The 26,274-nt window shown below is 41.6% G+C and overlaps 1 protein-coding gene across 1 annotated transcript in view; it reads right to left on the bottom strand.

Annotated features, from left to right (window-relative positions):
- SPINT1 (serine peptidase inhibitor, Kunitz type 1) overlaps positions 1-22,412 on the bottom strand; it is a 34,905-nt gene extending 12,493 nt beyond the window's left edge. Inside the window, exon 1 of the mRNA XM_058162074.1 lies at positions 21,355-22,412. Coding sequence (XP_058018057.1) covers positions 21,355-21,796 — 442 coding nt within the window. The 5' untranslated portion in view covers positions 21,797-22,412. The remainder of the gene's footprint in view (positions 1-21,354) is intronic.
- Positions 22,413-26,274: the final 3,862 nt, after the last annotated feature.

The following is a 26,274-nucleotide window of genomic DNA, read 5'->3' on the forward strand; positions in this document are numbered from 1 at the left end:
AACCTGCTGGATTTCACCCCTGGTTCAAACCAAAGCCATAAATTATTACAAAGATGTAAGGGCTACCGCTCTATGGGAACTATATAGATAAAGAAACAATGCAAGTAGTTCAGCAGAATCACTAAATCTAGTCCAGGTACCGGCAACCGATGGCTAAAAGAGCCGCATGTGGCTCTTTCATCCTCTTTCTGCTGCGGCTCCCTGTCACCCTGTCGTGGAAAAGGGATGAAAGAGCTGTCGCCCTGTTGCGGCAGTGGCAATGGGCAGAGCCTTAGTGCAGGACCGAAGCGTCCCTTCACTTGCCTTTGTACGCAACAGCATTCCTGCTTCGTCACAGTACATTTGCTGTTGCCGCTCTCACAACAACGCCTTGAGCAGCACAGTAAAATATCGTGCACTTCACAATGGGGGAGACAGGGTCTCCTCCTCCTGGAGCCCTTTAAGACACCTGCCCCACTCGCCCCTGGCAAGAGCAGTGTCGGTTGTGGGCTCGCTCAGGCCTCCCATATGTCAGTTGCTTTTCCTGCTGAGCTGCTGGTGTTGTGATGCCCTGCCTCCCCACCAACCAGCTGGTTTTCAGCGTTCTGCTCCTGGTCTTGTCGGCCTCTGGACATCGGATTCCCACCATCCAGCACCAGTTCAGGGGTTCCTTTCCCTCCCCAGGGGAGAGAGAAAGGGAGGGAAGCAAAGTGGGGGGAGAAAGATGTTGTATATGTTAAGAGTGAAATGTGTCCCTGAAAGTCCTGAAAGTAGTTTTGCCATTTTGCTCATCAACTCTTTGAGAGATAGAGAGAGAGGGAGAGGGAGAGAGGGAGTGGGAGAGAGGGAGGGAAAGAGGGAGGGGGAGAAGGGGAGGGGGGGAGCGGGAGAGTGAGAGAGACTCCTTTCCCACAGAAAACACCGGGAGCCACAAAACCTGGGTAGGCGTGGCTGGGGGGATGTCATGTGATTGGGTGAGTACCATCGAATTGGCCACGCCCATCCAGGTTTTGTGGCTCCCGGTGTTTTCTTTTTTGTGGGAAATGGGTAAAAATGGCTCTTTGAGTGTTTAAGGTTGCAGACCCTCGGTCCAGTCATTCAGAACTTGGCAAAACAGATTTATTAGGCTCAAAGTAGGAAGATACAAAACTGTCTGTACATGGCAATAACTTTTTAGGACGGTCCATGCCTAGACCAACAACATGTATCATGTAGGCAAGGACTCTAAACATGCGTATTCTGGGGGGCAGCGTTCTAGGATGGGAAACCAGTGTGGAAAGGATAAGGCTATCAGCTGTGGCTAGTGAGGTAAAGGAAAGAAAGGTATAGAAAGATTAGGGAAGGATGGTTGTGCTGGCTGTGTATGTGACTAACAGGAAGAGACTAATAGCAAGAAAGATGAAGAAAAGGCAAAAAAGCTTTTGCCATTCAACTTATCTTGCAAGACCCCCGAGGTTTGCACCTTAGCTGAAACCTGAAACAAGTATGTTCTGAGTTTTGGCCCAGCTAAACAGTAATCTGTCCGGATTAGTTTGTTTGAACAATATTGTTTTTGTTTTGTACACAAAACAAAAAACACACTTTTCAAAGCCCTAATTCAAAGCAAAATAAGCCATTCACTCGACCGAACGTATTTCGCTAGCAGTAGCAACACGCATGATATTGGGCCAAAGATGCAAATTAAAACATAGACATGATAGAACAAAATGGATGCCATCAGCTGTTTTCAAGTTGTCTCTAGGAAACGCTTAGAGCGAACTTGGCTTTGGAAATAGTACTCTGGCTAGTACTCTTGTTCCACTTCTTGTCCTATGAAACCCATGAGATCAGTTAGTGGTGACCATCTGTTCTCAGTGTTCAACAGGTAAACTTGAACAAATTAAACTCCCTTATGTAGGTGCTTAAAATGCTACGAATCTCCGAAGAGCTGCGACCAGAATAATGCTGCTAGGTAAGAGCTTTTATGCATATGCACCTAAACATCATTTAGTGACATATCTTGCGACAGGAAATAAGAGGAAAGAAAAATATAAGTATGCCCAATAAATAGCATAATGCGATGAAACAGATGCAAGATCAGGTTTAATCAGGAACTTCATTTTAATCATATCACTCCCAGCCCTGCTTCCTGGAGACTGTTTCTCTCTTTTTCCTTGTCTCTATTAAAAATCAACTGGAGGTGGTGAAGGATACCAATTTTAAAAACAAAGAGAGGCTAGATTCCTCAGCAATGCTATTATATCAACTTTGTGTCTTTTCTTCTTTCATGCTATTTGAGCATAGGAAAAAAAATAAGATACTGAAACATCGATTTTAGATCCTATGACAGCCATCATGTGCCAAGGAGGGGGGGGCGGGGGGGTTGTGGGCGCGTGTGCCCACACCCATAATTCTATGTGGCCCTCCTCCACTCTTGCTCACGCAACTCACTCCCCCTCCCGCTCCTGACACGCGATGGCCCAGTAAGCCCTTTTTTCTCTCTCACCTGGTTCCAGAGCCTCTCTATGAGTCTTGGGAGGGTGAAAAGTGCTGTCCCCACCCCTCTCCAGAGGCCAGAAACCGCCCGTTTACCAACCTCCAGTTGATTGGACAGGAAGTGACTTTTTTGCTGTCCTCAGCCTCCAGAGATTTCTCAGCCCTCTGGAGGCAGTAAACAGCCTGTTTCCCCACTTCTGGTGGGCCCAGAAGGCCTGAAAATCATCTGGCCGGTGCGCGCATGCACGCCAGACCTGAGCTTGCATGCCCACTGATATGGCTATGCGTGCCACCTGTGGCACACGTGCCATAGATTTGCCATCATGGTCCTTTGAAGACAGAGATATATGATGTGATGTATCTTATCACATATATCATATATGAAGTCATGCACGTATCTATTTAAGACTGTTTTAACCCATTTTTCTCCACTAAAAGGCATCATTCACAGAGATTGCAAGCTAATGCCTCTTACATCCAAACACCTTGCCAAGGAATTTATGTCTGTAGAGTATGACTATTGTTTAATGATCAAACTTTCCCAACCCCATAAACGCCAACAGCACAATGGGCTACTTCTGTAGCTGCTTTACCTCTTACAATACTGATCAGACTGTTGAACATGTGGAAATACTGTACTCATTTTCTCCTCTACCACTGGTTTCTGCCACACCCATCCTCATTTTTTGCTTCCCACCCTGTTGACTTATACCAGTTGCAGAGATTAATGGGAGGTTCAACCTACAGAATTAGAGTATTAAGGCAGTCTTGTTACCGCTTAACACAGAGCTGAAGTTCTGGTTGACTGTGGTGACAATATCATGGTCATAAGTTTGAGGACCAGTCGAAAGTCACTTTGTTCAGCACTACTGTAACTTTGAAGAGTCATTAAACAAATGATTGTAAGATGAGGATTACCTAGAGACAATTACGTTTGTACTAATATAAAGTACTACCAAACTGTAGGATAATTATTAATTCCCTATAAATCAAAACTTCCTCAGGTTGCTTCAAGAGCTAAACCAGGGGTAGTCAACCTTTTTATACCTACCACCCACTTTTGTATCTCTGTTAGTAGTACAATTTTCTAACCACCCACCGGTTCCACAGTAATGCGCCGTGTATCGTCGTCTGCGCATGCCTCTCGCGCATCGTGGATTGGGTGGGTGGGTGGGGGGTTGGCTACCAGCTCTGCTTGTATGTTACAGCTGGGTGGTGTGGGGGGAGATGTGCGAGCTATTCTGGGATGAGGCTCTTTTGTTTGCGGTTGCACTATAGCGCCATTTAGGTTCATTTACATAACATGAACTAAACTTATGTGCAGGCGATACAAATAGTATATTTTCAAAAATTTAAATTGTCACAGGGAATTTGATCAAAACTTAATGAAAATGTTTTTAAATAATGCTATGAAATTTTTTTAAAAAGTCAATTAAATTAAAAAAAGGAAAGTGTCGGTATCGGACAAAACCCCTACCGCCCACCATGAAAGCCAGAACGCCCACTAGTGGGCAGTAGGGACCAGGTTGACTACCACTGAGCTAAACAGTATGACTCTGATCATATTTAGGGAAGGTTTTGGTAGAATTATTATAAGAAGCATAATTACTTGGCATTTGTATCGATCCATCTCTCAGAGAATTGTTTCCCAGAAACTTCCCAAAAGAGCTTTAACATGCTATAGGTAGGAAATACCTATAGCATGACTGGAAAAATTGTACAATTAATTATTTTCCCTAGCCAATCAGGAAATATGCTGTTGTCCAGACTTCAGTATATCTGACATCATCCACAAATTTCCCTGATGATTGCTTGGAAATTTTAACTAGACAATTTTCTACTGTATTCTAACTTTTCTCCAAGAAATGTCAAATATGACTCTTCTACCATAAGCAGTTAAAGGATGTTGCTCATAACAAGTAATCTTAAAATCCTTTGCGTCGTGGAATTGTTTTGTTCTTATACTAACTCTATTAATAATTAAATGGCTTATCTGGCTATATAACTGGAGAGCGGGGAGAGATCTTTACCTTTTTAAATATTTCAGAGATTCTTATAAAACATCATACACATATCAGCAGCTCCAAATTCCATTATTCTAGTTCAGTTCTCTATGAAATGAAAGCAGCTGTTCTGAGGACAAGACTGTAGAACATTCAAGGTGGTTAACAACATCAAGACAAATTAAAGCCACTTCAAAACCTACAAATATTTAAATTGTAAATTTAAAATGGAAGCATTAAAAATCTTCCAAGATTTGGGGAAACTCTTGAGCTTTAGTCATTTTGGACTATTCTTATTCCAAAGAATAAGAATTCCACCCTCTGGAACGATCTACCCCCCGGACTTCGTCAGCTTTCGGACCTTCGGACCTTCCGCCGCGGGCTTAAAACATACTTATTTAATTGTGCAGGACTGAGCTAGATTTTAAATTTTGGGTTTTAAATTGGGTTTTATTTCTATTTTTAATTGGACGGGCTTTATAATAAGTTTTTTAAATGTTTTATATTGTATTTATATTCTATTTATCTGTTTTTAGTGCCTGTAAACCGCCCTGAGTCCCTTGGGAGATAGGGCGGTATATAAATATGATTAAATATGATTAAATAAAGAGCTTCTGCTACAGAATTCCTGTTGTCGTCCGCCAGCAGCCTGTGGAGCTGGCAACGGAGTCAGACAGCGATGAGGCTGAGGAAGAACATGGGCCAATCCTGCAGGCTGGGGAAGGCCCGGATGAGGGCTTTGCGTTGGAGGCAGAGGTGGGGCCAGGGCCATCGGGGAGTGATGTGCAGACTCCAGAACCTCCAGAGGCTGACAGTAGTGAGGCAGAAGAACAGGAGAAGACTGTTCCTAATGCACACGTGAAAAGACCTGCCAGAAGGCAAGATCAGCTAAAGCAAAGAGGACGACTCGGAAGTAGGGCCAAGAGATGATTGGCCCCTCCCATAAGGCTTAAAAGACCAGCAATGGCGTTTGAGCTCTTTGCCGGAAAACAACATTGATATCTTTGTCTTGCTGCATTTGTTTCTTATCGGTGTCTTCTGAACTTTTGCCAAAAAAGGCCTTTGGCAGTTTGCCTAATTAAACCAAGGTTGGTGATAAGATTGAGGAATTGTGTTGGGAAGAATTTGCTACTACCTACTTGGGCCTGGGTCACAACAATTCCGTGAATCAAGCTATATGGATACCTATAAAGCTTTGTTCTATAAACAGAAAACAAATGACACTTTAGAATTAATCAGGTCTTATATAAATAATGACCGGTCTACAAGACCTGTTAAGTTCTTCCCAGAGTTACACCTTTTCTCTATACCTGTATAAAATGCTTCTTCCATCAAAATTAGGGCAGCACAAATTTTCTCTATGATAAATCAGAGAATGGTACCTTTGGCAACTGCGCACTTCAACTCATGATTGTATCATAAATGCAGATCTAAGTTTAGCTTTATGAAACTATCCAATTACTTCCTGCTTTGGCTCTTAGCAACAATAATTAATGCACAGTGGATTTTAACCTTCATTAAGCACTCACAAGGTTAGCTTTGTTTGAATGCTTTTAAGTACAAGGCTTTATTGTGCAGTTGACCTGTCTGCTGAAAAAAAAAATACATATTTTTTTATATAAATAAAAAAGGCTTCCAATGTTCATCCTGGTATATATGTTACTTCATTCTTCTTCCAAAGAAAACTGATTTTTTTTAAAAAAGGCAAAAATGTTGATAGGTTTCATTAGGAGACTTCTTAATTATTACAATAGTGTAAAATTTCTTCAGTAAATCCACCAGTACCTTATCATATTAAAATATTGTAAAACGTACATTAGGTGCTCTGAACTAGTGGCTTTTCCAAAACTCTTGTGATATAATCAAATTATATGGCCTGGATGAAATGCAAAGGATTGCAAGTTCTGAAACAATAGTGACCAAAATCTGCAACCCTGATGTATACCTTTCAAAAGGTAGCGACAGCATCTGAGATTTTCCAAGTAGTTGGAAGATAGGTGGAATTTTCAAGAAATCAACCTTTTGACAGTTGCATAAGGCACTTCAAAGGCACATCCATTTGATCTGAATGTGACATCCTGGCTACCACGGTCTGACTTAACTGCAGCAACGGAAAATGTCTGCAGTGAGACAACACAGAGAATGTTTCGCTACTTCAAAGGGTTTATGCCTGGCTCCGAAAAATGTGAACATTCTTGCTCAATGTGCAAATATTCTTTTCTCAGGTAAAAATATTCTGGAGAAGAGTTTTGACTAGCTGTAAGTGGAAAAATATATTATCTAGCCCATTTCATTCTGAAACTGATTTTGGTTGCACTGACTAACAAGTTGATCTAAAAGAGGAAGAGGAGAAAAGTTCCCTTTTTTGTCTTCGATCTGTTATTGATATTTGATATAATAATTCTTCAGATCATTTGAAACAGCATTGTGGATTCGCAATAGTTCTCCTCCAATCTCCAGATATTGGTACTGGAGCAGTATTGCTCAGCCAAAAAGTAACCATAGAGGAATTTTACTTGGCAACTGTGTGATATGATCCCATAGAAATCTATCCTGCTTCTCCAAGTTACTGAAAATGATCGGATGATGTGATGGCAACTGATCAGATGGTGTTTGTTTCCATCCGCCCACACATTGAGTCAGTATTTGTTCCTGGAAACTATTGGACAAGTCCCTGAAGTTTTCTTGACAATATTTTCAGAAGCCACCTGCGCAATTGATTTCTTCCTAGCACTGAGAGAGAGTAACTTGCCAAAGTCACCTAACTGGCTTCGTAGAACTCATGACCTCCCAATGCCTTAACCCAGGGGTGAAATCCAACAGGTTTTGGAGAACCGGTAGCAGAAACTTTGAGCAGTTCAAAGACCAGAGTGGGATGGGAATGGAGATTTTGCAATATCCATTTTGCAGTATCTTTCCCCTGCCACGCCCACTGAGCCACACCCACCAGGCCCATCAAGCCATGCCCACAGAACCAGTAGTAAAAATTTGGATTTCACCACTGTTTTAACCACTACATCAAACTGGCTCCAGATGATTAAAGAGCACATTTTCAGTATGTATAAATATGCAGGTCTTCCTTTTTCAATCCAACTCTAGTGAAATGATATAGCTGCTTGATCAATGCATGGGAATAGTGAAGGGAACCCCCTTCCTCAATTTAAGCACACTCTTAAGAGTGTGAACTTCCTCTTCCAGAATTTTCAGAAGTAGCTATATATTGGTTGAAGAATTTGGGAACGGAATCTCCCACACATTAATGAGTGACTCTGAATAAACTATCACATTTCACTGTCTGTAAAAAAAAGAGGAAATTAGCAACTTGCCAGGAAGTTGTTTATGAAAATGGGAAAGAAAAAATCCCCCACAAAATGATTTGAGCTCTGCCGTACTTCAGAATCAAAATCTTCTTGAAAATAAACCCCTAATTTAGCAGTTATATCAAACTGATGGCCTTTAGGGAAAAGATTGCTTGTAGGATGGTGTCAGTTTGAAGTATTTTTCCCATTCATCCAGGCATGAAATCCGACAAGTTCTGGAGAACCAGTAGCGGAAATTTTGAGTAGTTCGGAGAACCGGTAGCGGAAATTTTGAGTAGTTTAGAAAACCAGCAAATACCACCTCTGGCTAGCCCCAGAGTGGGGTGGGAATGAATATTTTGCAGTATCCTTCCCCTGGAGTGGGGTGGGAATGGAGATTTTGCAGTATCCTTCCCCATGCCCACAGAACCGGTAGTAAAAAAAAATGGATTTCCACACTGCATTCACCCCTTCCAAAGAAAAAGTTCAAGGTTATTGTTATAGTCACCCTGACTCCCAGTCTGACTAGATCCAGAACAAAACAATGAAGTCATAGCTAAAACTCTGGGTTATACAGCAATAGTCCCATAAAGTTTTTCTAAACTCTCCATCTCCATTCCTTCCCATACATCAAGGGGGGGAAATCAATATTCATATTTTATTGGGAAAGTGGTAGAAGAAACATAATGGCCTATGATTAAGAATATAACTTATAGTTCAGATCAAATTCATGTATCACACTCATTATGGTTTGCTGAATAAGCTATTATGGGCTACATACACCCACAATCAGTGGTGGGTTCCTACCAGTTATGTCCAGTTCTACTGAATAAGTTGTAACTTTAGGGACTAGTTCTCTGAACTGGTAGTAAGGGCAGCCTGGCCATGCCCCCAGAACCGGTTCCCCGGTTGCTGCTTGCTCTCCCACCCGATGCATCAGTCAAACATTAAGCTGACCAGAGCTGGGAAGCAGCTGGCTGGCAAAGAAGCCTCTCAGCGGCCTGGCCACAGGGTGCCGAAAAGTCCTTCAGCCATTGAGAAGAAAGCTTTGCATGCGGAAAGATGGCGGCAGCCACCGGTGGTCTTCTCGGCAGCCTGTGACAGCAGCTGGGTGGAAAAGAAGCCTCTCAGCTTTCAAGTTCAGCAGCAGGCTTGGTCCCTTCACAAGGTCGCTTTTCTCCGCGCCCGAGAAAAATCAAAAGGCACGGAGCAGCCTTTAAGGAGAAAGTTGGCATAGCCGCCTAGACGAGATAAAAGAAAATGAACCACTGAAGGAGCTCCCTGAAGCTACTGGCATTGCAGCTGCCCCCCCCCTCCACGCAGCTTGGAGCTCCAAAGGAAGAGGTCCTCGGCTGTTGCGAAGAAGCCACAGCTCCGGGTGCGCCATGCCCGCTTCGTTCTCTTTCACAGCAGCTTTGCAAAGCTGCTCTCAAAGAGAATGAAGCAGGAATGATGCACCCAGAGCTGCCGCTTCTTTGCAACAGCCGAGGACGGAGGAGTTCGCTCAGGAGCGACGCCGGCGAAGAAGGCGGCCGGGTCATCCCCATAGCCCGAGCTCTCTGGGACGGGTATAACAAGTGTGGGGAGGTAAAGGGGAGTGGGCTCAGCCCCCCACATGCTGCACCCCCCTCCCAGCCTTCACCTGTGCCTCCGTGCCCCCAGTCTCCCAAAGTTGCCACCATTGGAGCTGTGACAGGGACTGGGGCAGCCTGGTAAGCTGGGCACTTGAAAACGGTGCGGAGGTTCCCTGCAGTTCCTCAGCTTGTCTGGGCTGCAGCTGAGTCATCTGCCCTGAGCCAGTGGAAGGAGGCACCCCTCCCAGCCAGATCTTTCCCCTAAGCTTTCCCCTAAGCGCTCTGGCCGGCAGAGGAAACAGCAGCTTTTCTCTGCACAGAGCTTTTCAGATGAGACTTGGAGGAAAGCATGGCTCATGGCTGTTAAATTTCACTGTGCTGCGCCAAACACTTTCCCATAAAGAGTAACAAAGAGTAAGAGAAACAGCCGCTGACCTGGAGAACATGTGGACTGGAGCAGCTCTGTGCTCTCCACTGGCTGTTTCTTCCTCTTCACTCATCCAGCACAGCGAAATGTAGCAGCCATGAGCTGCACTTTCCTCCAAGTCAAATCCGGGAAGATCTCACTAGGGAGGGGTACCTCAGTCTGCTGGCTCATGGCAGAGGACTCAGCTGCAGCCCAGACAAGCCAAGGAACTGCGGGGAGCCTCCCGTGTTTTGCACCCACCTCCCAGCCTTTCCCCGCACCTTCGTGCTGCCATCATCTCCCGAAGCCCCCACTGTTGGAGCCGTGACAGGGACAGGGATAGCCCAGTAAACTGGGTGCCTGAAAGTGGCACGGAGGCACAGGTGAAAGCTGGGAGGCGGGGGTGCAACATGCAGGAGGCTCCCCGCAGTTCCTTGGCTCATCTGGGCTGCAGCTGAGCTGGCGGAGGGCACGGCTGGGAGCGTACTAACCTTGCCCTCCCCGTGCGCCCGACTCTGCCATTGCCATCACCCCTGGCCTGCCCACTCCAGCTGCAACCACGGGGAAGGCCCGTCAGAAGTGTGAAGAGGCGCTTTTCAGCCAGGAAGGGCAACGGCGGGAAAGCTGAAATGACCACTGCCACCCCACCGTGTCCCGCCCTGGATATGGAACCGGAGTGTCGGGAAAAAAAGGTGTCAAAAAGTCTCAAAAATTTTCGCCGTTTTGGTGAGCGTGGCTTGGTGAGGGGGGGTCATGTGACTGAGTGTGTGAGTGATGTCAAGTTGGCCACGCCCACTCAGTCATCTCCTCCCCCCAACCACACCCACAGTATCGGTAGTAAAAAAATTTAGAACCCACCCCTGCCCACAATAAACTATAGTTTATAAACTACAATGGCTGGATTCCTGCAGTATGCTAAGCCAAGACCAAACAAACACATGATGGCTTAAGATGGTATATAAACCAAGCCTTTGAGTGTCTAGGAATCAAATGAGTGCTGTACTGCTCTCTTAGCAGGCTAGCATTGATAGCTACTTCAGGAGCCCCAGTAGCTCTCAGAAAATTCCATTTACTGTATCATGTTCCTGCTCGTGTTAAGGTTCTTAAATAGAGGAAGCTGCGAGTAGGTTGGTGAGAGGCCAAAGATTACCTTCCTCACTCAACAGCCCATAGATCAGACCCAAATCCATGCTTGCTCTATCACCTCAGTATAGGAACAGTAGTACATTTTCCTTATGGATTGATTAGTAAGAGGTAGAAGCAACACTTGACATGAAAAGAAAAAATAGATCAACCCTGTTTCACTTTGAGCAGAAACTCTTGTTTTGCTTCCCTTTTTACTCTGTTTACATACTTGATCTGTGTTGATTTCTGTTTTTGCTTTGCTCCCACACATCCTCTTCAGACAGAAAAAAAGTGTAGAATTTCCTAAATTCAAGTTTCTTTTTGGGGAGAAGGAAAGCACTATCTCTTTGAATCGATGTATAAAGCTCAATTCTGTCTTCTTCTCCACTCTTGGTAAAAATAAAGGTTCCTCTCACACATATGTGCTAGCCGTTCCAAACTCTAGGGGGTGGTGCTCATCTCGATTTCAAAGCCGAAAAGCCAGTGCTGTCCGAAGATGTCTCCGTGGTCATGTGGCCGGCAAGACTAAATGCCAAAGGCGCACGGAACACTGTTACCTTCCCACCAAAAGTGGTCCCTATTTTTCTACTTGCATTTTTTCTGTGCTTTCGAACTGCTGGGCTGCCAGAAGCTGGCACAAGTAACAGGAGCTCACCCCGCTACACAGCACTAGGGATTCGAACCGCTGAACTGCCGACCTTTCGATCGACAAGCTCAGCATCTTAGCCACTGAGCCACCACGTCCCTGTTCTTGGTACATCCACTTTATTTTGATGCAACTGACATGAATTCCAATTTTATCCAGATACATAAATAATTCTTGAGAAATGATTTCAAAAACACGATGGTTTCATCTTTATATTTGACAGCAGATATAAAAAATAATTTGGATGAGGAAATGTTACCAGTGCTTTGTGATCCATTTATAATTAGGACATACCAAGCGAATGAAGATTGTTACCACCAAACAGGGCAGGGCTCAGAAATCACATCAAACATACCAGTTGGAACACTTGACCTACAAGATAACTAAAGAGGAAGTAAAATGACATCTCAGCCTATATTGATACGTCCTTTTCCAATACCACTATATCACAATCTAACCATTTTTAAGTTTTACTAACCAAAATCTAGACAAATTCCTACATTGTTTTCAGGACCTGTGCACTATTTAGAAAAAAAAAAGAGGCAGTTAAGAAATTAAGGGATTTGACTTTTCACACAGATTAGTATAAAGACATTGAGAGGGGCCAATCGTCCATATTTACAAGCTGAAGAGTCTGTATCAGTTTAAATCAGGCTGCTATTATCAACAATTCTTTTAAAATATTTGATGCCAGAAACATTTTCCAATCATTCTACTCATTTACTTTATGATATAAACTGAGCTCTGGGGTCTCTCTGTTTCATCCCACTGTGACAGAACCTGGTTGTTGTTGTTGTTAGTTGCAAAGTCGTGTCCAACCCATCGCGACCCCATGGACAATGTTCCTCCAGGCCTTCCTGTCCTCTACCATTCTCTGGAGTCCATATAAGCTCACACCTACTACTTCAGTGACTCCATCCAGCCACCTCTCATTCTCTGTCGTCCCCTTCTTCTTTTGTCCTCAATCTTTTCCAGCATTAGGCTCTTCCTTCTCATTAGGTGGCCAAAGTATTTGAGTTTCATCTTCAGGATCTGGCCTTCTAAAGAGCAGTCAGGGTTGATCTCCTCTAGGACTGACCGGTTTGATCGCCTTTCAGTCCAAGGGACTCTCAGGAGTCTTCTCCAACACCATAGTTCAAAGGTCTCAATTCTTTGGCACTCAGCCTTTCTTATGGTCCAACTTTCGCTGCCACACATCAAGCCTCTTTATATATCATCCTTCCCCTTCCTTGACCAACAAAGCTGCTCCTCTGTTCATGGTTTGATCCTTGTAATGAGACATATAGAGACATAGGTGTCAGGGGGTTGGAGGGGGGCAAATGTTATTTTAACTGCAAAAGGGGGCTGTTTTGAAAAGCAAGAGATGAGACTGAGAGGAAGGAAATGTTTCACTAAAACCACCACCTAGCCATCCTATATTGACACACAGATGAAATTTAACAAAATACCTTGCAAATTCTAATGTGATTCATATATTTTGCAGTGTAATCTTTTTCTTTCTTTTCTTTCTCACAATAAAAAAGAAATGCGAACTGTGGAGGTTGCTTGAGAGGACAGGCAATCAAAAACCTCTTGTTAACAGGGAATAAAATAAATGATCTCTTGGAGCAATTCCTTCTTTTACAATCTGCTCCCTAGTCTTTCTCCAATGTGTAATTTAATCCAAAATTTCCCATTTTTGCACTGACAGCAGAATTCAAGAGATAACAATATTCTTCGTTTATCTTTTTCTCTAACTTACAGAGCTGCTCATCTCAGGAAAAGCCAGTCTCGGCAGTGAATACCAAATACTCCAACTGCAAGAAATAAAACATCTAATCAAGCACCATGGACCAGAGCATTAAAAATGTATTTTCCATTTTTCTGGGTTTGGGATTGCATACAAAATCAATCAGCTCCACTCTGGATTCTATTTGGAACAAAACATCCCAAACACATGTTCATGCATAAACCATCCAAAACCAGCTCTTACATTCATGGAAGGTTTTGAACATCTCTAGACTTACTTTGAAATTGCTGGGACAAAATATAAAGAAAAAAATGACTTGAAAGAATTCCCAATATTCCAGATTCCAGAATTCTGCACAGTTACTTTATAATGCAATAAAAAAGATGCATATACAATACAACTGATTTTAAGTTTATTCTGCAACTGGGAATTTTCATAGCAGAAGCCCCTCATGCAAATCAATCAATCAATCTATCTATCTATCTATCTATCTATCTATCTATCTATCTATCTATCTATCTATCTATCTATCTACCTACCTACCTACCTACCTACCTACCTACCTACCTATCATATAGTAAGCATAAGACATAAATTCAACAAAGAATTTAGTCTAATATTTTCCATCACAAGCTAATTTTTAAAGTAGTATAGTAAGAAAACTCCCACTTGCAGTCTAGGGCCCCAGGTTTCCAAATAAGATCACCCAGAGATTCTGTACCGCTCTTTATTTTCTGCAATCGAGTTTGCAGCGGTTTACCTTGAGTTTGTATCTATTATGTGCTCGTGTATTGTTGTGGTTGAAGCTGAAGTAGACACTGACAACTTTGGATCGTAACTCCCACCCAGATTACCAAGCAATGCCCCCATTTACTCTGTCCCCATTTAATATTTTAAAATAAATTGTCTCTGTGTGGCATTTTGACATTGATTTTATTTTATTTCGGTACCGTAGTTGGATACAATACTTGAGAGTGAGAGGTCAGACGTCCTTGTTGCCACCAGCAAAAATTCACCCAAATGCCACTTGAATATTATGTTTCCTAGAAATGGACAGCAATTCCTATGGCAGCTAAAGGCAGAAACTAGCTAAGAAGGGTGCTCTGGGCAGGCCCCATGATTCCTCCGACTTTTTACCATTGCTTCCGATTCCACTGTATTTGCTTCATGGTTTTGCTCCACCTAAGTACACACAAAGGAAGTGAAAATGGATGTAAAATAGACTAAGTTCCTAGAAGCAGAGAAGTATCTAAATTGGGATAAGGGTAGAGGGAGGCATGGAACCAAGGGAACATTTAACCAGGGGTGAAATGTTCCCGGTTCAGACCGGAACGCCCAATCCGGTAGCAATGGTGGGTGGTTCGGAGAACCGGCAGCAAAAATCCCTGCCCCCCCCCATGCCCAGCTGAGCCGCGCGATCATCAGAGTTTGTTTTTTTTTACTTTTAAAAGCATTTTTTCTTCGGCTGAAAAAATGCTTTTAAAAGTAAAAAAAAAAAAGCCTCTGATGATCACGCGGCTCAGCTGGGATCAACAGAGGCTTTTAAAACCTCTTTGGCCAAAGAGGTTGTAGAAAAAATTCTTTTAAAAGGCTCCTCTGATGATCCCAGCTGAGTTGCCTGATTGTCAGAGGCTTTTTTTCTTTTAAAGGCAAAAAAAATGCTTTTAAAAGAAAAGAAAAGAAAAGAAAAGCCTCTGACGATCAGGCAACTCAGCTGGGATCATCAGAGGAGTCTTTTAAAAGAATTTTTTCTACAACCTCTTCGTCCAAAAAGGTTGTAGAAAAAATGCTTTTAAAAGTAAAAAAAAAAGTTGGCCACACCCACCCAGTCACATTAAACCCCCCCCAAGCCACGAACCAGTAGTAACAAATTTTACATTTCACCCTTGCATTTAACCCTATTTTTGTGTTACGATATTGACAAAAACAGCATTCTTCTGAGAGGCAATTGTTTTTAGTACCACGGCAAGAAGGGAAAATTAAATGCATCCAGCACAAGCTATTCTGACTTCTAAAGCATAGGTATTCCTCACATTCACACAACTGATATCAAACTACATTCAGGTAGTTATAGTTTGCTTGTGGTTGTTGTTTGTATTCTAGGTAAATTGGGGACAAATGCAATACTGGTCAAGCCTGAGCCCATGGCTAAGGAAACCCAAGTTCAATTTCAACTCACATGAACTTGGTGAATGATTTAGGCCAGTCATGCTCTCAGTTCAACCGGCCTTCCTGGGTTGTTAGTTTGGCGGGGGAGGGAATTGGAGGATCACTTTTATATATCCTGCTTATGTTCCTGGAGGAAAGATAGCAATAAACAAACATAAAAGAAGAATACGCTCTTCTCTACAGGAAGGTATGTAATACTGCCCAAGACCAACACAAAAGCTGGTGACATAGTGTCATGACTGCATCTCTCTTATCTCAACTTCATGAGTTGACAGCCTAACATTAGCCCCGGCGGTCGGAGGGCAGGAGAGAGGGGAAAATTGGACTGTAAGGAAGAAGTGGGGGGAATGGGAGCCAGCTGAGCCTTGTAAGCAGCTTCAGTCAGCCAAGGTCAATTATCGTGAGAAGCTTCAGTCAGCCAAGTCAACTACCGATATGCTGAGATGGGAACCAAGAATCTGTTTCCTAAACAATATACAAGCACCTAACTGGACAGATAACTGAGGAATGGCCAGAGGAGGGAGAAAGGAAAAGTTACTTTGTATTGTTTGCATGGAAAATGTCAGATTCAGCTTACACCACTTCTGTAACCACTTAAGCTTCAGTAGAGTATACCCTTGGCAAAAATAAATGGCCAGGAGTCTTTCCTTGCTAGATGACTGTGCAACAGTTAACACACAACAGTTAACACATAGGTAAAGGTAAAGGTTTCCCTCGCACAAATGTGCTAGTCGTTCCCGACACTAGGGGGCGGTGCTCATCTCCATTTCAAAGCCAAAGAGCCAGCATTGTCTGAAGACGTCTCCGTGGTCATGTGGCCGGTATGACTAAACCAGGGGTGAAATCTACTAACCTTCCCTACCGGTTCGGAAGTGCACATGCTGCGCATAAGCGTTTGCTCCGCTCGTGTGCATCACATGGGTGCTTGAACCCTCTGCGCATGCACAAACCTTTCTGCGCATGCACAGAGGGTAAAAAACAGGTTACTTTCTGGTACCCCAGGTGGGTGGGCAGAGCCTCGTGCTGCCGTTGCTACCTGTTCTATGAACCACCTGCCATCGCTACCAGTTCGGCCGAACCAGTCCAAACTGGTAACATTTCAGCCCTGGACTAAACGCCAAAGGCGCAGGGAACACTGTTACCTTCCCACCAAAGGTGGCCCCTATTTTTCTACTTGCATTTTTACGTACTTTTGAACTGCTAGGTTGGCAGAAGCTGGGACAAGTAACGGGAGCTCACCCTGTTACGCGGCACTAGGGATCTGAACCACTGAGCTGCTGACCTTTTGCTCGACAAGCTCAGCATCTTAGCCACTGAGCCACTGCATCCCACAGTTAACACATAGACTTTAGCAATTGTAGACAGGAAATAAAAAACTAACAATTTCACCTCCTGCCCATCCCAATTTGGTCACTAAATAAGGATTACTTATATTTATTATTATAAATACTGTTAGCTATGATTGTTAGAAAAAGCTGTAACTCAAGTACACAAATTTGTCCCCAACTTACCCCAAGCGTTCCCAAGACAATTACCTGAATGCAATTTGATATCTGTTGTATGAATGTGATTAACACCTATGCTTTAAAACTTGGAGCAGATCAGATGTCTCTAAAAGTTCCCGGAAAATCAGAAAAAAAACTAATGCCAAAATTTCAACTAGGTAAATGGCATCACCTTACTGTTCAGGGGTTTTATTAAACCCGTCTCCAACAAATGAACTCATGATGCTCTCATTTAACCTGTTCAAACAAACCACCTACTTTCTACATTATTCCCCACTTCCTGACCCAGTTCACCATATGTCAGAGCTAAAAAATTTATATATTCTCTGGCTACAATTCAAAAGCAATGCCTTGCCTTCTCAAATATGATTGATTCATCTTTCGTTCTTCTGCCATTCCAAGGCAGCTAACGTAACTATAAAATTAAAACTAAATACAGAACAAGAAAGATCAACAAATTGAAAACTGATGCAGGCATAAATCCATGGTCTGCCTAGAAACTGATCAAAAACGGGAAGCAGGCATCAAGCAGATCACCCTAGGAATAGCATTACTTCATCTAGATGCCACCAAACCAGGGGTGAAATCCAGCAGGTTCTGACAGGTTTTGGAGAACCGGTAGCGGAAATATTGAATAGTTTGGAGAACAGAAAATACTACCTCTGGCTGGCCCCAGAGTGGGGTGGGAATGGAGATTTTGCAGTATCCTTCCCCTGCCACGCCCACCAAGCCACACCCACCAAGCCACACCCAGGAGAACAGGTAATAAAAAAATTAATTTCACCACTGCACCAAACTGACGGCCATGCCTCACATTATTATGATTTTTGTATGCGTAGAAAGATTTATAAGGAGCAAGATTATTACCTTAAAACAAGAGGAAAGTCGTATGTATCATAGTTCTTCATCCAAACACCTTTCTTCCCTAATTGGACAGATCTTCCCCACTAATAAATTAGGCATTAAATTGATTTGGTTACACAGAAAAGTATAAAGACAATTATCTATAAGCACGTCATTCTTGGCCAAAAAAAAATATTCTTTTAAATTTCTGGCTAGTTATAATGTGATAATAGCTAATGTTATGGTATTGAAAGGTGAAAACTTACATAAAAATGCACATATTTAAATGTGAAGAAAACAGAAGTTTGATGAATGCTCATCAAAAGTGCTATGATTTTTAGAAAGACGTAATATTCAACAAATAAATGTAATTTCAATTTTACCAGATCTAGCAATGTAGTTCTTAGTATAGAATTGTTAAAGAACTACAGTTTACAGCACCTACAGGCTGGTAGTTGTAATTCTAGAGGGCTACAGTATTGATCTAGGTCAAATATCACTCACTATGATAGTTTATTTATGCCTTTTTTGTAGGAAGAATATTTTCACTCAGCAATTAGCTGCTGGGATACTCCCTTTTTTTAAAAAAAAATGAAATAATACAAAGCTATCACAAGCATAAAGAGGAGTTTAGATCAAAATTAACAGAAGCATACTATTGTCTATTTCTAGAACATGGCTACAATCAGATGCATTATTTGTGATGTGCAAAGGTATTTTCCTATATCTAATCACCCATAGCAATCTCCTAGAGCACTGGCTTCTATACAAGTTCAACTTGATTTTTAATGCTGACATGTGACTGAGTGAGTGACCAACATTGTGTTAGCTTTGGGACAGTTTTTAAGAACACTTACTGGTACAAGATCAGCAATTATTCAAAAGCACGCATGAGAACAAATGTAATCTGATGCAGGTATGCACGTTTATTATTTTATGGGATCAATTATGCACACAAACTGTACCACTTATGAAATGGACTGAAGAGCAACCAAAAGACACCAAAATATTCAAAATCTGAACAAAATGAAAGGAGGCAAACACTCCTGGTTCAAACCACCACCTGGCTAGCAGTCTCAAAACAGTATGTAGCATTTAAGAGAGAGAAAGAACGTCCCTAAAATTGAAGCATACCACTACAGAACAATAATGTAATAATGTAAAAAACATAGGAGGGCTGAAGCAAAGACTAAAGTGTGCAGAAAAGATTTCATTAGTAGATTTTCACCTCTTTTATACATAAACACAAACACATACAAACACACATCCATCCATCTATCTATCTATCTACCTACCTACCTACCTACCTACCTACCTACCTACCTACCTACTTATCAGCAGGGAATACACTTAATATTCCTGGTTTCTATTTTTCCTACAACAACTCTGTGAGTTGGGTTGACTGAGAGTGAATGGTCCAAAATCAACCAGCCAGCTTTCATGACTAAGGAAGCCTAGAATTCACAATCTCCTGGGTTCTAGGCCAACACCTTAACCACTACACCAAATGACTCTGTTTAGAACCATTTGCCAGCATAATACTTTTGTTCTGTACCATAGTATATTCCTTCCTTGCACATGTCTTCAAGTCAAACAGAATCACAGAGGTATTCAACAACACTGAAATAGCTGGTACAATGGGAGATCGAAGACCCATCTTGTTTTAACATATGTTAATATATGTTGCATTGCACATAGAAAAAGGGGGAAGACTTCAATTGCCCAGATCATACCCAAATGGGGATTTAGAATGGAATTTTACCAGTCTTTTAAAGCTTGGTATTCTCTAGATATTTTACAGCTTTTAGAAATCCAGTTTTCATCCTGCAAATAACATCTAAAAATAGAAAGGAATAGTTTGTATCCTAAGTGAAACAAATGTGGACATTCTTGCACTTTTGCCCTTTTCCAAGGAAAAGAGATTCAATGCTAGCTTACAAATAATGTCTTATGTACCTCCCCACCCAAATCAATTTCTGACAATAATTTCCTTTCTTTATTAAACCAAAGTCCACCAGGTTCATTATTCTGCTTCCAACAGGATCAAAGAGAGGCTTTTAATGTTCATGATCAAAATCCAAAAGGAAATAACATTCTCTAAAATTTGCCCCTAAAATAGGATTACTCATTAGGTTTAATTCACAGTGGCATATCAACCTATTGATCCATTAATTTGTCTTTTTAAAGAATCAGAAACCCCAAAGAGCAACTGGACTTTAGGTGGTTTTTTTTAAGTCCAATTGCCTTTTGAAAAAGCATATTTGGGACAACCATAACCTGGATGGCTGAGAATCGCCATAGACATTTAATTACATCTACTGCAACCTATCACTCTATATAGTGATTAGAAGACCATTCATTTTTCGTGATAGTCAATGAAAACCTCAGATGTCAAACTGGAACAAGGCATTTTGCTATTAATGTCACCCAACAACTAGTATCAGAAGTATCCTGTGTTGTACTCTAGAGATAGAAAGGAATTCTCATTACTTACAGCCATTGATAATCTTATCATTTAATTGCGTCTAACACTATTTAGACCATGCTCACCAAATATCCTTACTCATATTTAACTGTACCATAGTTTACTCATTTAACCCTTGTTTCTGATTTGCATTACATTGTTTCAATAACACCCTCACCTCTGTACCGTTGTTGCCTTAGTGCCAAATGGTCAAATAATCATGCCAAGGCTACAATGTGGTTGGCAACCTTGTACTCCCATGTACCATATCAACGGCTTGGGTACAGATTCCTGAACTTTCTTGGTTCATAGCATCCCTTGCCATTATGTGCCATGGCACCCAGAACACTGTAGTGAACTAACGGTTCCATTTATTATGTAGGAAAATATCCTGCAACACCTCTGTGAGTTCGCTGTAATGTCTTTGTGCATAACTTGGGAACTGTGAGGCTGGGGATCACACTATGCCAAAGTTCAATTATTCTGTCATCAAGACAAGTCCACCAGATTATGCCAAATAACCAAGAGATGCCCATAGTTTAGGGGACCCTAAAGACCAGTTCAGTTTACTGATACATGCAAATGGACCTTGATTTGAGGACAAACTCTAGCCATGGGAATCCATAGCATGGCTTATAACGATGTACGAATCTTGACACAAATGATGCAACTTGCATACTTGTGTCTGATGTTCAGAGGCAAGTATCAAATTGCACTCTTTTCTCAAGGACATTATGACCCACCTGTTGTCATTTGGACATTGCATGTTAGGGATATTGATCAGGGCAAGTATTTATTTTTTTTAAAGTGAAAAATGCTTATGGTCTTGCCTTATATTTTCATTTTCATGTTCCCAAATGTGGAAACTGTGTGAAACTGCCCTAGCATTTTTCAGCAATCATGGTCAGCAATGGTGCCCAGAGCCACCAACATTGACAGGCCACTTGGGGCCTTAAGACCGTCTGCCATCGTCCTAAGCCAGAAGCTGCCAGAGCAGGCAGGTTCACACCACAGACCAAGGCAAAGCAAACCAACCCAACCAGATCGGACCGGGCATAAGTGCAGGACCGAGAGAGAAGACAGCAGCTACTCTCGGGTCAACCCTTAGCTGAGAGAAGCGGGCTCTGGTCTCCTTACCGCTGTTGCCCCGGTTTCGCATGGTCGCGTAAGCGTTGTAAACCTCCCGTCTGACATAGTTCAGGAAGCCGTCCTTCTTGGCAAACCTGCAGACCAAGGCCTGGTCGTAAAGGCAGTCGAGGAGGTAGCAGCTCTGAATGCCGTCCGAGTCCTCCCCGGGGTTCTGCTCCACCAGGGCCAAGTTGCAACTGGGGTTCTTGCAACAGGCGCGGACGCAGTCGCGGTTGCTTCCCACCGGCGGCGAAGCCAGGAAAGTGGCGCCGTTCTCCACCGAGGCATTCGTGTCCAGCACAAATTCCGGAAACCCGGCCGTAAATTGAGCAAGGCACCTTTCTCCAAACGAGGCTCCTTCCCCGTTTTGTTCCTGACCAAGAACCAGGCCGGTTAAAAAAATCCAAGTCACCAGGAGTCCGGCCTGAAGCCGGCTCCTACTTCGGCCCATCTCAGCCCAAACGAGCCAAACGGCGCAGTGTCCTGGGCCGAGGGCTTTTCGAAGTCGACAACAAACGGAGAGGGGCACGGCCCGCCCAAAAGCCCCGGACGCGCAGGAGCCTTAACCTCCGTCCCCTCCGAGGGTCCTTTTCTCCAGTGAGGTCCCTGGGCGCAACTCGAGCGCTTCTGCGAGGAAGGACTGACTCTTCCCCACGTTGCCTTTTTCCTCTTCTTCGGGGCGAGATCGCCGCCCTTAAGGCTCTCTGCCCCCCCCCTCCCCACGTCTGGCAGGCACCCCGCGCCCCTCTTTGCAGACGGTCGGAGGCTGGGGAACCGGACGCCTCGACCCGAAGCTCTCGGGGCAGCCCCTGCGATGTAGTGGGGCGGCTCTCTCGCTCTGAGCCTTCGGCTCTTCTTTCCGGATCTTGGCTCCAGTTCCTTTTCCCTTTTTTTTTTCTCCCCTTCTTCGTTTTTGCTTCCTTCTCACCTGTAGAGTTTCTGGTGAAACTGACTCACAGGCTACTTTACCGTCAAAGAGGGTGGCGCCCTTTCCGAGTTAACTCCAGTTAACTCTTAATTCGCTGCTAATTCGGCCGACGGCTCCGTCCTGCCCTTAAATAGCTTTCAAGAACAGACAAAGGACTCCTGCCAGGTGACAGGAAGTGAAATTCGACGCCCTCGCCTCGGTCTTTCTTAGTTTTGACTGCAGGAGAGAAGCAGGGGGGCGGACTTGGTAAAAGCCAGGTTTTTCTCTCCCCCCCCAACCCCCCCAAAAAGCAGAAGGGCCAGAGTTCATAAGTTACTTCACCCATGGGGAAAAAACCCCAGGGGCTCTTATTTATTTCTGCTTTTGTGGTTGCTTATGCAGGATGTAGGGAATAGGTTTTTTGTGTAAGAAGGCATATAGATTGCCCAATATACCCAAAAAGTATTATTGGGCAATATTTATTAGAAACAAAGGACTCGGGTAATAAAGGCATCACCTTTATTACCATCATCACAGATGAAAAAAAAACACGTTTTTAATTCTAGTTCAATGTAAAAACAGAAACATCAAAATCTATCTGAATTTGTTTAATGAAAAGGCAGGATGCAAATGTCACATACTAGAGCAAGTTCACCAAAGAAATATAGAAAGCCACCAATTTAATCCTAAATCTTTGCACAAGATTTGTGGATATGTTTGCCTGACCACTAAAATTACAATCCTATTTAAAGGATATTATTCTCATTTATATATTTATTTAAATTTGTTAGAGCCATATTTTTCATATTGATGGAGGAAAAGAGCCCATGAAACACACTAGCAATTCATTTTAAGTAGGTCACTATATATTAGAAGAATGGAGCTAGCTAAGGTGTGATAAAAAGCTAAAAAAACAGTCCCAGGATGTAAATAGTTATAAAATTGATAACAAGCACCCCACGCTTATTGAAACTCCGTAATGTGTATGTATATATACCAAACTCAGATAAACCTACTCTGCCAGATCTTTTCAGGGTTTCTAAACGTTAAAATCATAAAACTAAAAGTGATAATCATAGCCACAATAACCAATGACCCAATTGTATGAAATATAAGAGTGTATGGGAAAGGTCTTTAAAGAATATACAAAAAATTTGTAATGAATTGTACAGATTGCCCTTGTCATTAACTGATGGATGTATCCCTAGAAATGGACAAATCTTTAAAAAAATCTGGGTCCAGGGCAGACAGATGCTCTAACTTCAATGTAGCAGATCTAAAAGTGTTATAAACTACCTGAGTTTGTTTTATGAAAAACAAACTCATTTCTTTTATTTCCGCATTTCTTTTATTTCTAATTTCTTTTATTTCCGCATTTCTTTTATTTCTAATTCAAATTTTCTATATTGTGATCCATGCATCTTTTTCCACCAGATACATCAGCTACAATATTATCTTATCACAAATGAATTGTTTAAATATACTTGAAACTGTCCCTGATAGATTACATTTTATTTGTTTGAAAAAATCATATTTATATGTTGTTTCTCTTGTTAGGTTACAAATTCAAATCTTCCAGGAAAGAAATAGTAAAATATCATAAAGCAGTAAAATATCACCTCCCACCAATACAATTTCCCCCCAAATTCAATTATGCTAAACCAGGACATGATGAGAAATTAAAATTGGACGGATACTGTTTTATATTTCTCAAATGGGATATTAAACAAGCATCCTGTCTTGAATAACTGCCAAGTGAGATAAATTTAAAAAAAATTGTCTGTTGGAATTAATAATTGCCCTATATCACCAAATTATGCCGCTGAATGTGTTATAGACAGCATTGCAACTTTCATGATACATTTTCTTTTTAGAAATCTTATTCCATCTAATAATGGCTTTAATACTAAGTTAAAGTACTTTCAAACCTATTTTTACACACACCCCATAAGCAAAAACAACGTAAAGTATCTTTAGTTGGGCTATAAGCATTTTCCATCAAAGGTGGTTTCCATATGTGACAATAATTCTATAGTGATCTTTAGAATCTAAAAATCTATTGTAAAAATCTTCCATGCTAGAAGACGTTTTCACTAAAATTGCCATTCCTTTGTCATATTTTGAATTTTTACATAGAAGTCTATTCATATTGAGGCTTTTTTGCTAAAAGTTTCTTTTATTCATAACTTTGTTTCTTGTGGAAAAAAACAATTTAATCAGTGGAGTTGATGTCAAAAGATAAAAGGATTTAGCTCTCCCTTTCAATGACACAAAGGGTCCTTTTGGCAATGAATAACTTCTAGAAGACATGTAATAAGAATCCAGAATGGGAAAGAGGAATTAAACACATAACTAATCCTCCATCCCACTGAATCATTTTTGATTGAACTATTGTGGCTTTTCTACATCATAACCATCTGTTGTTTATAATTAACAGCCATTTTGATTAATTAAATTTCCCCTTCCCAGTTTGTATCCATAAGCCAAATACTGTTAGAAATAAAAGCAATGTTTTTAATCCCTTGTTTGGCCATTTGAGGATCTTAGTGGAATTCTCTATACTTCTGTATCTTTGTGAAAGATAAATCTGGAAATAGCTCATTTCTTTGCCTCACAGTCCAAATATGTTGCCATTCTAGCTGCTTGCAGTATGTTGCCTCAATAAACTTCGTGAAAAAAATTAACAAGATCAATGGATTGTGAAGAATTGTATCTCAATAAGCTACCTGCATAGATCCAGCAACATCTATCTGAAACAAATCCAAAAATACTTTTGAAAGCTTCTGGTAAAGGTTTGTTGTGTTGTACATAAGAGAATCTGAGTAAACAATTTTCTCCCTGTTTTCTTGATCTTGGATATGTTCTTCTTTGACAAGATATCTTTAAGCTACCAGTACCTTTCAAGTATTGAAATGCTGGAGTTAATTTTTGTTTAATTTTTTGTTTTATTCTTTTAGGTTTTAGTTCTTTTAATTGCTTTTTGATCTCACTCAATCTTCTTCTGATCGTTTCAAGTCCATCATGAAAAACTGAAAAATGATGATTCAGCCAATTTAAAGTAACAAAAACCTCAAAATTGAATGAGGAACCACATCATGATGAAATTTCTGAAGTAAGCTGTAGCTTTTTGTGTTGTCTCCCATCTGAGTTGGTGTAGCATCCAAAATTTCCATCTTGCATAGGGAACAAATAATCTTTCACTTGAAGTTTTACTCCCCTCTTCAGAAGCTGAGACTGGAAAAGGCTAAGCAATCTATACTGTAGAAGAAGAGAGAAAGGAGCCAGTTCCTTCCTATGTTTGCAAGGCATTATTATCTTTCCAATATACTAAAAGCAACAGAAGCCATTTGATTAAATTACCAGCTTTTTGGTGTTTTGTTGGAAACAAAGTTAAAAAAAAGCTCAGGAACAAAGTCCAAAATTAATTTACATTTTTATTTCTATAGAAATGTATATTCTATAGATGTAAGTAGATATAGAAAGTAAACTGATAAATTCTTTAAAAAAAACAAACAACGATATTACTAAAGCAGGCTGGCTGCACCATTAGCTTTACAAGAAATTTATGATTCTATCAATAAAATGAAATCTGGAAAGATTCCTGCATCACATGGAAGAACTGCAGAACAGTATAAAAAAATTAAGGAGAAAGTACCTCCTATATTTTTGGAGATATTTCAGACATCTTGTCATGCTTTGAAGTCTCTATTATAGTAATTTAGAAGATTAGCAAGATTCCTACCAACTTTACAATTATTGCCTGATATCTTTATTAAATATTGGAGCCAAGGTTCTTAAAGCTGCATTGGCTAGAAGATATTACCTACAATAATCTGTCTTCTACAATCTGGTTTCACAAAAAAAGCATCAACCTTCACCTAATATAAGATTTGTTGATACAATGGCATTTTACACACTCAGCTGATGTTCGCTGATCAGGAGTGAAATGCTCCTGGTTCAGACCGGATCCTGCCCAAGTGTCATTACTTCCTGGTTTTAACCAGGAAGTAATGTATTTTTTA

This window comes from Ahaetulla prasina, chromosome 1, assembly GCF_028640845.1.
Source record: "Ahaetulla prasina isolate Xishuangbanna chromosome 1, ASM2864084v1, whole genome shotgun sequence".
In the NCBI taxonomy this organism is placed as follows: Eukaryota; Metazoa; Chordata; class Lepidosauria; order Squamata; family Colubridae; genus Ahaetulla; species Ahaetulla prasina.